At 42.0% G+C, this 14455-nt stretch overlaps 1 protein-coding gene across 3 annotated transcripts in view; it reads right to left on the bottom strand.

Annotated features, from left to right (window-relative positions):
* The window catches only part of Egfl6 (EGF like domain multiple 6), a 68574-nt gene that overhangs the window by 31936 nt on the left and 22183 nt on the right, over positions 1-14455 (bottom strand). For all 3 annotated transcript variants that reach the window (XM_037199132.1, XM_028883546.2, XM_028883547.2), the window contains exons 2-4: positions 14285-14397; positions 8153-8245; positions 2397-2516 (exon numbers count right to left, since the gene is read on the bottom strand). In XM_037199132.1, the coding sequence (XP_037055027.1) occupies positions 2397-2516; positions 8153-8245; positions 14285-14397 (326 nt within the window). The remainder of the gene's footprint in view (positions 1-2396; positions 2517-8152; positions 8246-14284; positions 14398-14455) is intronic.

Below are 14455 nucleotides of genomic sequence, written 5' to 3'. Positions count from 1 at the left end.
TGGGGATTTGAACTCAGGTCCTCATGCTGATAGGTCAAGTGCTTTTACCTCCTGATTCATCTCCCAGCGCCCTCAAAATCTCTTATATTCCCAGACCAGTGAGCACAGCCATGATTTTGGTAAGTATACTCTATTCATCTATAAAATGCTAGTCACCCAGAAGGACCAAAGACAGTGCAATGGGCCAGGAGGAATAAAATAAGTATCCAGGAAAGAGGCCAAGGACTATGCTTTAAGCTCTAAATGGAGAGTCACAGATAACCCCTATAGGGAAAGAAAGAAAGAGTGTGCAGGGGTGGAGAGCTAAAGTAAGGAAACAAACACCTACTGATGATTATATTACTCATTTCTTCTCTTTAGCTATCTTTTTTGAAACTTAATCATCAAAATTAACATAGCTATCTTTCCATTTGGGGAAAGATATCTCTTTTGGCACTGAGTGAACTCTCCTGGAATGTTTCAGAATCATCCATTAGCATCGATCTTTTAAAAAAGTCTGAAGTGATCTCTGTAAAAGCCTAGATAATGGTCCTCTTTGGGGAGGCATAGGAGAAGGAAGTTCTGGCCAAGTTCTAGTTGGTGGTAGTCACAAGGGTGCTGTACAAGAATTCATTAAGCTATCAGATTGTTTCGTGGGGGTTTCTGTTTAATTTATAAGAAGAAGGATATTTGAAAAAGACACTGCAAATGTCTGTGTTATCTCTTAGGCTAGTTTGCTAAGGGAGGATCTGAGTAAAGGGTGATGAAGGGCCAGGACAAAGAGGAGCCAGGGGCACTAGGCAAGACTAGATGAGATGACTTTGGACAGCCTGGGATGGGCTGGGAGTCTGCTTGACTGCAACCCTAGGAAGCTGGCTGAAGGCAGCAGGCTTGTGTTTGCTGGGGGCCACCGGGCAGAAGAAAATGAGATGGCAAGAGAGGAGGGAAGTCAGGCAGGGCAGGCGGGTTTGCCTTCCAGCTGCAATATAAAACGTAAAAAGCCTCTCCTCTCAAGAAATGAATGGATGGAGACTCCCACCCTCCCACAGGACACGGGTTTCATTATCACAGGAGAGCTTTTCTTTTCAGGAATGCGAGTCAGAATGCATTTCCAATGAGACACTCTAATCTCTGGGAGTCAGTCGAGGGGCGTGAGAAAGGTAGCTGGTGGGAAGGATTGATGGCCTGGGATGGTGTGGAAATTTATCACCTCCGTTTGCTCACCATGCCTAGTTTCCTGATGAAATTCAACTAGTCTCCACACGTATAGATAGAGATATGTAATTGATTTCCCCCCTTTTTCATTTATAAATGAGTGTCTAGAAGAAACAAATCCATAGACAGAAAGCAGATTGGAGTTGCTGAGGGTTACCTGCTAATGGTTAGGGTTTCTCCCTTTAGTATGCTTTAAATTTTATTTGTTAATATAGTGTGTGTGTGTGTGTGTGTGTGTGTGTGTGTGTGTGTGTGTGTACATGTGTGCATGCACGTGCATGAGCTTTCAAGTGTATGGTTATATGAGTGCTATAGCACACATATGGAGGTCAGAGGACAATTTTCAGAAGTTGATTCTTGCCTTCCACCTTGTTGAGCCTTGGTCTCTCTTGTTACCTCTGTTGCTACACCCTGTACGCCATGAACTTCCTGCCAGTTCTTCTGTTCCCACCTCCCATCTTGAAGTAAGCGTGCTGGGGATTATATATGGGAGCCAGGCTTTTTATGGGTTCCAGGCATCAAACTCAGGTGTTATCAGGCTTGCATGGCAAGTACTCTTATCCACTGTGCCACCTTGCCTGCTCAATGGTTGGGCTTTCTTTTGGAGTGATGAACTTGTTGATTTGTCCACTTTTGAGTGGTTAAAATGGTCAATTTCATGTTATGTACATTTTACAATAATTTAAAGAAGTAAGTACCCAAATATGTTTTAGCCTATGGTGATGTTAAAGACCTTGATTTTGGGGGCAGTATCTCATGTATCCTCACGTCGACTTCTAACTTGATTTATAACTCAGGTTGACTTTGAACTAACTTCTTATCCCTCTGCGATTACAGGCATGGACTACCATGCCATGCTTATGTGGCACTGGGGATCAAACCCAGGGATTTGTACATGCTAGGCAAGCACTTTACCAAATGAGCCATATCCTCAACCCTAGACATATTTTGTTTTGTTTTGTGTTGTCTTGAGAAATGTTTCACTATGTAGTCTTGTCTGGCCTGGAACTCACTGTGTAGATGAGACTGGCCTCAAACTCACAGAGATCTGCCTGCCTCTACCTCTTGAGTGCTGGGATTAAAGGTGTGTGCCACCACACCAGGATGATCCTAGATATGCTTTCAAATGTTGCCCAAGTCCTTCCTCATGCACCAAATACCAAAATGCAAGCCTTTAGCATTGAGTGGCTGCTGAAACTTACTTGAACATGTGGCATCTGGTAGAAGCATGTGGCCACCGAGGCAAAAGCATTTGTAGCTGCCATGTGTATTCACACACCTGTGCTGGCACGGCCGGGGTTTGACTCCACATTCATTCACATCTGCAGGGCCAGTCAGAAAAGGAAGAAACGTTAACAGAATCAGAAAACATCTATGTGGGAGAGACTAGATGCCAATTTTTGGAAGGACAAAGGCTCACTGCTTACGTCCTTTCAAACTGTCAAATGTTTTTCCACTTGGAAAGATTGGTGAGGATGTGGAGCAAATAGGACAACCATTGACCATTGGAGGGTATGGAAATTACTACAGGTACTTTGGAGAACTAAAGTTAGAAATAGGCCTACCTATGAGCTAGCAGTTCCAATAATGGGTATATTCCTAATAGTAATGCCAGTTGTCCTTTCATACCACACACACACACACACACACACACACACACACACACACACACACAAAACATACACTAAAAAGATCATAATAGCATTTGTATTAGTTGCAGTGATTCAAATACACCTCAGCAGGATAGATTTATGATGAATATGTTGTACAGCAGTTAAGCAGAAGAAATTACAACTATAGGCAACAAAGATGGTTTTCACAAACAGATGATGAATAGAATAAGCTGGGTATACTCGTTGCATACATACTGTGATAGATGAAGTAAAGTCAATCTATCTATCTATCTATCTATCTATCTATCTATCTATCTATCTATCTATCTATCTATCCTCACATTATAGCCCAGGCTGGCTTTGAGCTTGAGGCAGCCCTCATGCTTCATCCTCTCCACTGCTAACGATCACAGGCATAAGCCACCCACCATCCATGGCTATGCTTTTCTGGTTTATGGAAGAAATGCTCAAATGTGGGAGGCAGGAACTGTTGAGTTTCTGTTTTTTTTTTTTTTTTTAATTCTGGGTTCCAGTTAGAAAGGTATTGTGGCAATTTATCAAGTTGTATTTTTTTATTAAAACATTTCATTTATTATTATTATTATTATTATTATTATTACTTGTGTGTGTGTGTGTGTGTGTGTGTGTGTGTGTGTGTGTGTGTGTGATATGTATGTAAGACTGTGGGCACATGGATGCCTGGTGTATGTGTGGAGGTAAGAGGACAACTATCAAGTGTCAGTTTTCCCTTGATGTGGGTCCCAGGGATCAAACTCAGATTGTCACGCTTGTACCTAATGAGCCATCTGACTGACCCGAGTTATACATTTCTAATATGTGCTCACTTCTATATGATGCTACTTAAATAAAGAGTTAGAAACGTACAATTTGAGGCTTTCTGTCTTTACTGCTTCTGAAACAGCCAGTGACAGCATTGTTGTGATTTTTGGGTGACTCCAGACCTACACTCATTGTCTCAGCTCAGACCATTCTAGAGGTAACCCTGACAGGCAGTTGGCAGTGAGGTTGCAGCATATTTAATTGCATGTGAAGGTGCACATGGGGTGTCTACAAAGCTATGTGTACAGATCAATCATAAATAAATAGACAACACAACAGAAATGTACATGGAATAAAAGCCTGAAGTGAACAGATCTCAATGTTAGCCATGGTTGTAGTTAATTGGTATGTTCAAGGGTGTCTTTTTCCCCTGCATTTCTTAGTGTATTTTGGTAAAAAAATTAAACATTAAGAATAAATAATATTTCTTTTAAAATAAGAAATGATAAAGGAGATGGGTTAGGGGTGTAGCTCAGTTAGAAGTATGCTCACCTAGTATGTACAAAGCCCTGAGTTCAATACCTACTGCCACAAAATCCAGGCATGGTAGTGCATGTCTGTAATCTCAGCATTTGGGAGGTGGATGGGGTGGGAATCAGGAGTTCAAGGTCATCCTTAGCCTGGGATATATGAGACCCTGTCTCAAAAAGGAAAAAAAAATACAGGAGAAAAAAATGTTAAAAGATATGTGATAAAAAGATCTATCTTGCCTTTGGAAAACTGATTGTGGAGAAGGACTCATACTGTAACTCCCCTAAGGTAGATATAGAATGGAGAAAGGCACCAAATTCTATAGAAGAGAAGACAATTCTGAATGGCAGCAAGCAGAATGTGCCACTGCAAAGTTAAACAGGAGCTCTTCTGGAAAGTTCTGTGGATGTAGGTTTTCTAATGCCTGAAGCTTCCTTCTTCATTGCTTGTCTCCTTGACCCCACCATCCCCCTTACACACTCTAACCACTTTATTGGTTTTTAAAACTTTTATTAGTTTATTTTATTTTGCACAGATATGTGTGTATGTGTGTGTGTGTGTGTGCGCATGCGCGCCAACCTCACCCTCTTCTTAAGAGGGGAATTGAAATACGTTGACTGGACATAATGGAAAACCCAGTGTATCCCATCACTTGGCTTTAAGCCAGTGGTGACTAACTCATGTCTTAGAAAGAGGATTTCTGGGAAACACATTAGTTGAGGCCTGAGGCTTGTTGCCATGAGTGGTCTTTGATCAGGCTTCCATGAGGCAGAGAGGCTGTAGAGGGAAGAGAGACAACCTCAGAACGTGAGCCAACTGGACCACTCTCTCACTGTTAATATTTTACTAGAACTTGAGAACTAGCATGAGAAATAGGTCTTTTAGCCCAAAGGGTTCCAGAAAGGATCTACGGAAAAACCAGCACCTGGTACGAAAGATCTAATAAGAGATCTCACTGATGAACCTGTGCTTTCAGTGTTTGATGTGTGTGCATGTTTGTGTGGGTTTGGGTTTATGAGTATGAATGAGGAGGCCAGGTGCCGTTCCCAGGTTTTTGGATATAGGAAGAGAGAGCTCACCTATTAGGTTAGGCTGGCTGGCCAGTGAGCCCTAGATTACGGTTCTTTATCACTATGCTCAGCTCTTTTTGTATGTGGATGCTTGGATCTGTACTCTTAACTGCTGAGCCATCTTTATGGCTTTCTGGAGGTTTCTCATGAGAACAGTTAAATGTGATTTGCCGGTTGTGCTCAACCTTATCTCAGGGCTAGAGGCACTTTCTTGTGGCCATCTTTCTGCAAGAGTTGCTGAACCTCTCTTGACATTTGAGTCCAGATCATTCCTTTATGTGGGGGCAGGTCTGTCTTGTGGGTGTTTAGGAAAAGGGATGGGATTTGTTTAGTAGATACCACTAGCAACTCCTTCCCTAGCTATGACAACTCAAACTGTGTCCAGAAATTGCCAGATGTCCCCTGAATGAAAAACTACTCTAGTTGAAATTTCTAGTCTACAGCCAAGACCAAGGGGGGCTCTTTTCCCCACCAAAGTGCTTTTGTTCGTGTGTTTGTTAATTTTGAGACAGGATCTCTTGTATCCCAGGAACGTGCTATGTAGCCAAGGATGAATCTTTAATCCTCTTGCTTTTGCTGTCCAAGTGCTAGGATAGCAGAAATTTGCCATCACACCCTGTTTATTCCATATTGGAGATCAAACCCAGGGTGTTGTGCATGCCAGATAAATACACTACCAACTGAGCTCCAGAATTCAGGGGTGGTTTTCGTTCACTATAATTCCTACAGTCTCTCTGCATCAACATTTATTGCCATTTGGATCAAGCTATTTTTGTTGGTACAGGGCACTTCTGGGCACTGTAGAGTGTTGTGGTGGTTTGAATAGGGATGGCCCGCATAGGCTCATATATTTGAATGCTTAGTCATTAGGAAGTGGCACTATTAGGAGGTGTGTCCTTGGTGGGTGGAGTAGGTGTGTGTGTCCTTGTTGGAGGAAGTGTGTCACTGAGAGGGGGCTTTGGGGTTTCAGAAGTCCAAGCCAGGCCCAGTGGCACTCTCTCTTCCTGTTGCCCGTGGATCCAAATGTAGAGCTCTCAGCTACTACTCCAGCACCATGTCTGCCTGCATGCCACCATGCTTCCCACCATGATAATAATGGTCTAAACCTCTGAAACAGCAAGCCAGCCCTAATTAAATGTTTTCCTTTATAAGAGTTTTGTGGTCCTGGTGTTTCTTTACAGCAATAGAAACCCTAAGACAGATATTTAGCCAGTAGATGCCAGAAGTACCTCCTCCAAGTGTCTTTCAATAGTGCCAGATGTCCCCCTGGGTATGGTTCCTGAGTTAGGCAACTAAAAATACAGGATTCTCAGTTAAGTTTGAATTTTAGCTAAGTAACTAGTATGTTTTATCATGCACACATCCCATACAATATTACTGCATATATTATACATATAATACAGTTATTGCTTATCTGAAAGGTAAATGCAAATGGACCTTATATATTATCCGACAACTCTCTCTGGAGGACAGAGCTTTTGTTCTAGACTTTTCTTGTTTGTTTGAGACAGGGTGTCTGATAGTCCAGGATGTTCTTGAGCACATAATAGAGGCTGGGATCAAACTCTTGAACTTCCTACCTCTACCTCCCATATGCTGGCCAGTTTTCTAGATATTAAATAAATCCTTAATTGGCATCAGATAAATAGCCTAAGACAAATAACATAAATTATCTTTTGAAATACATCTATTGCTGGGCTGCAGCTATAGGTTAGTTGGTAAAATGCTTGCCTGGCATGTACAAAGTCTTGGATTCCATCACCAGCACCATATAAACTGGGTGTGGTAGCTCACACATATAACCCGAACACCTGGAAGGAGTGGCAGTAGAATCACAAGTTCAAGGTCCATCTTGGGCTACATAGCAAGCCTAGGATATATAAGACTGTTTCAAAGCAAAGCAGACCAGTGTGGTGTCACATACCTTTAATCCCAGCACCCAAGAGGCAGAAGCAGGCAGATCTCTGTGAGTTCAAGGCCAGCCTGGTCTACAGAGTGACATCTAGAACAGCTAGAGGTACATAGTAAAACCCTGTCTCAAAAACAAAATCAAAACTTCTCAGAAATTTATATATTGGGGTAAAAATATGCACACTATTCAACAATTCAATTTTTAGATATTTATCTCACAAAAAACAATCACTCCAGATTGAGTGGCTGTGAGTGGATATGAGTAGAATGTTTGATTTAGCATTGTTTGCAGTGGCAAGGGATTGGAGACAGTGTAAACATGGCGATGGTAAGAAAGCATTTGCTTCATAAATGATAAATACCTTCATACTAAGGACTGGGATATGGCCTTAACAAGTTTGAGCACTGTGCATACTGATAGATAAGGACACCTAGGAGAAATACTGATGCTTAGAGGGTCATGGAAAAGGCCTCTGAAGATATAGAGCAAACTGCTAACTATGGTTCTAGTAAGGGTTTGGGGTAGAGCCTCTCCCTGGCCCCCTCAACTGGGTCTCATGTATCCCAGGCTGGCTAGAAATTGATATGTAGCCAAAGATGACCTTGAACTTTTCTGATCCTCCTGTCTCCACCTCTCAAATGCTAGGGCTACAAGTGTGCATTACCATGCCTGGTTTATGCAGTGCTGGGGATTGAACCCAAGGCTTTGTGCATGCTAGGCAAGCACTCTACCAACTGAGTTACATCACTGGCCCATCCTTTTTTATTTTTATAGTCTTATGAATTGTTGTCGTTTTTTTAAAATAAAGAATGTATATTACTCAGATAATCTTAAAAATAATAGTTCTTTTAAACAAGGCTTTTTATTGCATAATTTGGAAAAATATCAGAAGTTTTGCACTTAGTCAAGGAGAGATTGGCTGAAAACTCTCATCCTGAAACCATGTTGTGGTCAAGATTTGAGTAGCATCCTGTAAGAAATCCTAGGTGCTATTTTTCCTCCCTAACCCGTCTGTAATGGAGTTTGTCCCAGGATCCTGGTGTTGTACTGACCTTGACTGCAGGTCTTCCCGGTGTACCCTGGAAAGCATCTACATTTATTCGGTCCCACACATTCTCCAAATTTGCATCTGGGCTCACATGTAGCTGTAAAAGGAAAAGAGACCCTGGTAATATAGTTGACACAGTACTAATGTCCACAGGCAGATTGCCTTCTACATGGGAATGGACTGAGAATCTATCTCCTCTCAACTCTACTTTGATCTTCTTTCTTTCCTTCTTTCTTTCCTTCCTTCTTTCTTTCTTTCTTTCTTTCTTTCTTTCTTTCTTTCTTTCTTTCTTTCTTTCTTTCTTTCTCTCTCTTTCCTTCCTTCCTTCCTTCCTTCCTTCCTTCCTTCCTTCCTTCCTTCCTTCCTTCCTTCCTTCCTTCTTTCTTTCATTCTTTCTTTTTTTTTGGTTTTTCGAGACAGGGTTTCTCTGTGTAGCTTTGCGCCTTTCCTGGAACTCACTTGGTAGCCCAGGCTGGCCTTGAACTCACAGAGATCCGCCTGGCTCTGCCTCCCGAGTTCTGGGATTAAAGGCATGTGCCACCACCGCCCGGCCTTACTTTGACCTTTTCAACACTGGGCAGGGATTGCCTTTTGAACAAAACCAGCCCTCACACCCACCATGCAACAAACGACAATATATTGTACTCATTTGCTTAGTGTGGCCACGCTTCCAGTGCTATAAAGCTTCCCACTCCAGACCACACAGCCAACCACTTCTGCATGTCAATCCAAAATATTAATAAAGAAAGAAGAGTATCCGAGAGAAAGACACATCAGAGTAACATGGGCAAGTTCCAAGGTCCTTCCATTTCTTTCTGTAATTGTCTCTTCCCATCTCTTAAGTATTTCTCTCTCTCTCTCTCTCTCTCTCTCTCTCTCTCTCTCTCTCTCTCTCTCTCTCTTGTGTGAGTGTGTGTGTGTGTGTGTGTGTGTGTGTGTGTGTGTGCGCGCGCGCAGATGTTCCCATATGTGTGGATGTGAGTACACATATATGTACTTTAATGTGAAAGCCAGAGGACAGCGTTTTATGTCATTCTTCAGTTTGCATCTACTTGTTTTAAAAAACATTTACTTGTTTGTATTTGGGGGCAGGGCATGCATGTGTCATGACATACATTGGGGGGGGGGTATCAGAGGATAACTTGCAGGAGTTGGCTCTTTTCTTCTACCATGTGGGCCCTGGGGATCAACCTCAGGTTGTCAGACTTTGTGGCAAGGGCCTTTACCCAATGAGTCATCTTGCTTCCATCCAAATCTTGTTTCTTGAGACAGAGTCTCTCACTGGCCTTAAGGGTCACAGACTAAGACAGGCTGTCCAGGGAGTCTCGGGATCCAGATGACTCTGCCTCTACAGTGCCAGGATTGCAAACATGCATCACTTCCCCTGGCTTATTTATTTATTTACATGGATTCTATGGATCAAACTTAGCTCCTCATGTCTTTGTGACAAGCACTTTACTGACTGAGCTATCGACCTCAGCACCACTTATTTTTCTGTGGAATGAGCAAGATCTTTTGTTGTTGTTTTTGTTTTTTGTTTTTCAAGACAGGGTTTCCCTATAGTTTTGGTGCCTGTCCTGGATCTGGCTCTGTAGACCAGGCTGGCCTTGAACTCACAGAGATCCTCCTGGCTCTGCCTCCTGAGTGCTGGGATTAGAAGTGTGTGCCCCCGCTGCCCGGCTGATCAAGATCTTTTTAGTGTTGTTTGTTATCATTAAATCTGAACAGCTCACTCTGATGGGCACTCAAAGCATGGTGATGATGGTGGTCACAGAGGCTTAACAAAGGCAGGGTTTGTTTTTCTGTTATCGACTTTTGTATCCTGGTACATGGCATGAGGTAGGCATCTGATAAATCTTTCTTCAGTGAATAAAATGGTAGGCTAACACAAGAGGGCCAGAATGTTAAAACTGAATTGAGGGCAAGGAAAAAATGATCAAAGATGATGGCGAGTTTGAATCAGGCTCACGGAAAGGAGATGAGCAAAATGAGTGTGAGAACTGCCTATTACTGTGTTCTCAGTGTCTTTGGGCAATCACTTAAAATTCATTTTTCTCCTGCAGCATTTTATATCATTTGTGAATATGCTATGAGAAAATAGATTCATCACATGCACATATATGACACACACACACACACACACACACACACACACACACACACGAATATATCCTACATATGCAAATATATTGCAGTGCTAGAGGTGGAACCCAGAGCCGTGTGCATGTTAGTCCAATGGTGTACCACTGAGCTACATTCTTAGTCCTTGTTTTTGCTTTTGTTTTGAGACAGGGTCTCACAATGTAGCCTGGGCTGGCCTTGAACTCATGATCCTCTTACTTCTCCTTCTTTAGTGCTGGGATTAGAGATGTGTGCCACCATGCACAGAACACATATTTTTCAACAGTGAATAAAGCAATAGACATAAATATTGTATCAGGGAAACATTTTGGTTCCAAACAAGTCATAACTAAGAAGGTAAGGAGAGGAAAAAAGCTTCCAAAGCCAAATTTTTCCACTTCTAGAGACTCAAGATATGGAATTTAATTTTCAGTGTCTCCTTTGTTATGAGCATGGACTTGGTGATGCAGCTTTAAGTTCAGATGTTAGAAAAAGAAATCTTGGATTGTTTTTTAAGTCCCAAAGACCTCTGATTGCTCCCTGGAAGCTGATTTCCAATGAATCCAGACAGGAAAGCCCAGGATGAATGCCAGATAGCACACAGGAGAAATGGTGAGTAATATCCTTGCTTTAAGGTCGAAGCATCAGAAAGATGTTTTCAATTTACAGTGACTTTGGATCTGGGACCAGAACAGCCAATCCAGCAGAGGGAAATTCAGTTTGTGTCTAAAACAGCCTGAGGCCAAGACACACTTTGCACAAAGTCAAACTCTCATGCTCAGTTCTCCCCCAGACTCCTCCATCTGCAGTTTTTCATCCAGGATTTGTCCTTGGCCAGCACTTCATTCCATGTCACTAGAGTGACATATATTTTGAGGTTAATGATGCAGACTTGATCAGACTCCACCACTGAGAGAAGATTTAGACAGGGGCAGAGGCCAAAGGCTGGGGGCAGGTGGGCTCCCGTGTGCAGGTCATTGAGAGAAACAATGAACGGTAGATGGAAGAAAAGGCATGTGTGGACTGGGACCTCCCAGCCAGGGTCTGGTATTACTTGTTGGGACAGGTTGATGTGTGTTTTTCTTTCTGCATGGTCTGAACTCTGGTTTAGGAATAAGGAATCTGGCAAGAGGGGAGTGACTATCCTTGTTATTTCGTGCTTCTAGGAACATATGACCTTACCAACAAGAAGGAACACGCAGGGTCTAGGGATCTGGCTCTGTTAGGAGAGCGCTTGCCTAGAATGCAGAAAGCATTGTTGAGTTTGATCCTTAGCACTATATAAACTGGGCATGGTGGTGAGTGGCTGTAATCCTAGCACTCAAGCAGGAGGATCGGGAGTTCAAGATCATCTTCGGCTATGGAAAGAGTTTGAGGCCAGCCTGGGCTACTTGAAACTCTGAAAAACTTCAATAAAATATGATGTATATTTTTAAATCTAAAAGTCATCCATTACAAATTAAAGCCAAAAATTCAACAAAAACAACAGAGTTGCTAGCCATCATTTGCCTGAACCATCTGCATATTGAACATCTTTCTTAAACTCTCCCACTGGATCTTTTAACCCTTTGCTTCCCATTCCTTCCTGCTTGTGATATATAGTCCACAAAATCATTGAGATTGTGATTGGCTGTGTATATGTGGCCAGACTACTCTGATCCAGTTGAAGAACAGCCCTTGCAGAAAGTTAAATCTCACTCTTACTTACTTGCCAGTGGTATGCTGGGTCTGACCGAGTTTTATGGCAGTAAGTGTTGAGGTTCGTGAGAGTGTAAGAAATTATAAGTCACATGTCTCAGGTGACTTTTACCTCTTTCCACATGACTGCCTTCAAAGAAGAGTGTTTTATGCTGTTTCTAGGCAAAGAACAAAGCTATGTTTAATGCTTCTATCACCTGGTACTTTGAAGGACAGAAGTGTGACAAGAGTCATTGCATTTTTTTTCTGTGTGACAAGTAGTAAGTAGATGCTTTAGTGCCCCTACTCTGCACTTTCTGAGGGGTATTGCCCTCTCCATGTTCCAGAGGAGGAAACAGAGCCTTAATTAACTTCACTACCTTCTTCAAGTTCACCCACATCAGTCTAGTGTATGATGTCTTCGATCATAATACATTCCATCAGAGTGAGGACTGCCGCATGCTAAGCAAGCATTCTACCAACTGAGTGACATCTACCTGCCATTTTAATTGACACAGGTCTCAGAGGGATGCTTTAATTTCCTTTAAGTGGATGAACAATGATGGTCTTCATTTTTCCTTAGCATCTCAACGTTCTAGTCATCTCATTATGAAGAAGCCCTGATGGTTGAAAGTTTTGAATAACAGGGAATGTGTGGAAACAGTATCCATATCTTCTGTTGTTTCATGGATTTCAGATATTATCAAGTTCTGCCCTCCCCTAGAGTCAATCTAGATATTTTAAAATCTTGTATTATTCTTTGACAATTTTATACACGTATACAATGTATTTTGATCATAGTCAATTTTTATTATACCTCTTCTTATCCCCTTCCCACTCCCTCTGAACCCCCCTTTCTCCCCAACAAGTCCTCCTATTTCCACACCTTTTACCTTTTTAGACCCTGTGGTGATTTGAGTAAGTATGACCTCCACAGGCTCATAGATTTGAATGTTTACTCATTAGGGAGTGGCACTGCTTTGAGAAGGACTAGGATGGATGGCCTTGCTGGGGTAGCTGTGGCCTTGGTGGAGGAAGTGTGTCACTAGGAGTGAACTGTGAGGTTTCAAAAGCCCAAGCCTGGCCCAGTGTCTCTCTTTCTGCTGCCTTTGGATCCAGATGTAGAACTCTCAGCTCCTTCTCTGGCACCATGACTGACTGCATGTAGTCATGTCCCACCATGATAATAATGGACTAAACCTCTGAAACTGTAAGCCATTCCCAATTAAATGCTTTCTTTTTATAAGAGCTGCCTTGATCATGGTGTCTTTTCACAGAAATAGAACAGTGATTAAGACAGACCCATTGAGTGTAATTAGGGTGTTTGCATAGACATGGGTAGCTCTGGAACTATTAACTGGGGTACAGGGAACTTACCAGTGCCTACTCTACTGAAAAGTAATGACCACCACCACAGCAGCTATAAATTTAGCTATTTGGGGGGGCAGTTAGAATGGAGGGGGTTGTGTTAGAGACAGGCCTATGAGAAGATAATATAGTTACTTCTAAAGTAACTAGCATTTTAATGAAACATTCAGGTATATTATTACCTCATTTAACAGACAAAGAACTCCTGATCAGGCATTTGAGACCAGATTTCTCCCCTGAGGTAATGAACTCTATCCCAGACAATGTAACCAAATGTCTTGGAGAAACGCAGGTTTGATTGTTCTCTGTCACAAATATGGGTTACTATGGAAATCCACACAAAAATCAACACAACTCATAAATCTCTGTTCATCTCAGCTGTCAGAAATCCTCTGGAAATTATCAGAGGTCTCTCACATAAGCTCCTAACACAGAATATGAGAAATAATCTGTCTCCTAAATTTGTAATCTGCACAAAATAATGCAAAAACAACACTTTTGCAAACATGCATGCATTTCTTGCCATTAGAAACTGCACTTAAGGAATTTAAAAATGGGAGTAGCATATCTATAAGGTATAAAGGTCTCTATTCTACTTTGTAGCCAGAGACTACTTGGCTATTAGCCTACGACTAATAATTAAAATGTGTATTTCACTAGAAATCGGTTGGAAAAACTGTAATTAGAAGTTAATTGGTCTGGTTTTGACCATCTCAGTTTCTAGAGATTAAATCAAATCAAAGCCAAAGCAAACCCCAGTTATACTGACTCAGATAGTAACAGGAATAATAATGGACAAGAGAGTTTCCTAAAATAGCTCCCATTTAGCATGGTAGTGTCAGCCATTCCAAACGGGACTTTGGGTATTGGTAGTTACCCACGTCCTTACCCCAGATAATCCATTGGTAATGGAGTCACAGATTGAAAACTGACCCAATCACAGGACTGTCTGAATTTTTACAAAAATTACCTTCACAGAGTCCCTTGCTGTTCCTTTTCCAGCCATAGCAGCAGGCTATCTTAGTTCCATAGCGACAGAGGCCAGGCTGGCGTGCTAGTGCTGGCAACCGGTAATCCCCTGGACTGTGGATAAAGAACCAGATGTTACCATGAGAAAACAGAGAGAGCCACAGAGACTCTT

This window comes from Peromyscus leucopus, chromosome X, assembly GCF_004664715.2.
Source record: "Peromyscus leucopus breed LL Stock chromosome X, UCI_PerLeu_2.1, whole genome shotgun sequence".
NCBI classification, from domain to species: Eukaryota; Metazoa; Chordata; class Mammalia; order Rodentia; family Cricetidae; genus Peromyscus; species Peromyscus leucopus.
The sequence above is the reverse complement of the archived record's forward strand: the minus strand, read 5'-3'. Positions and strand labels throughout refer to the sequence as shown.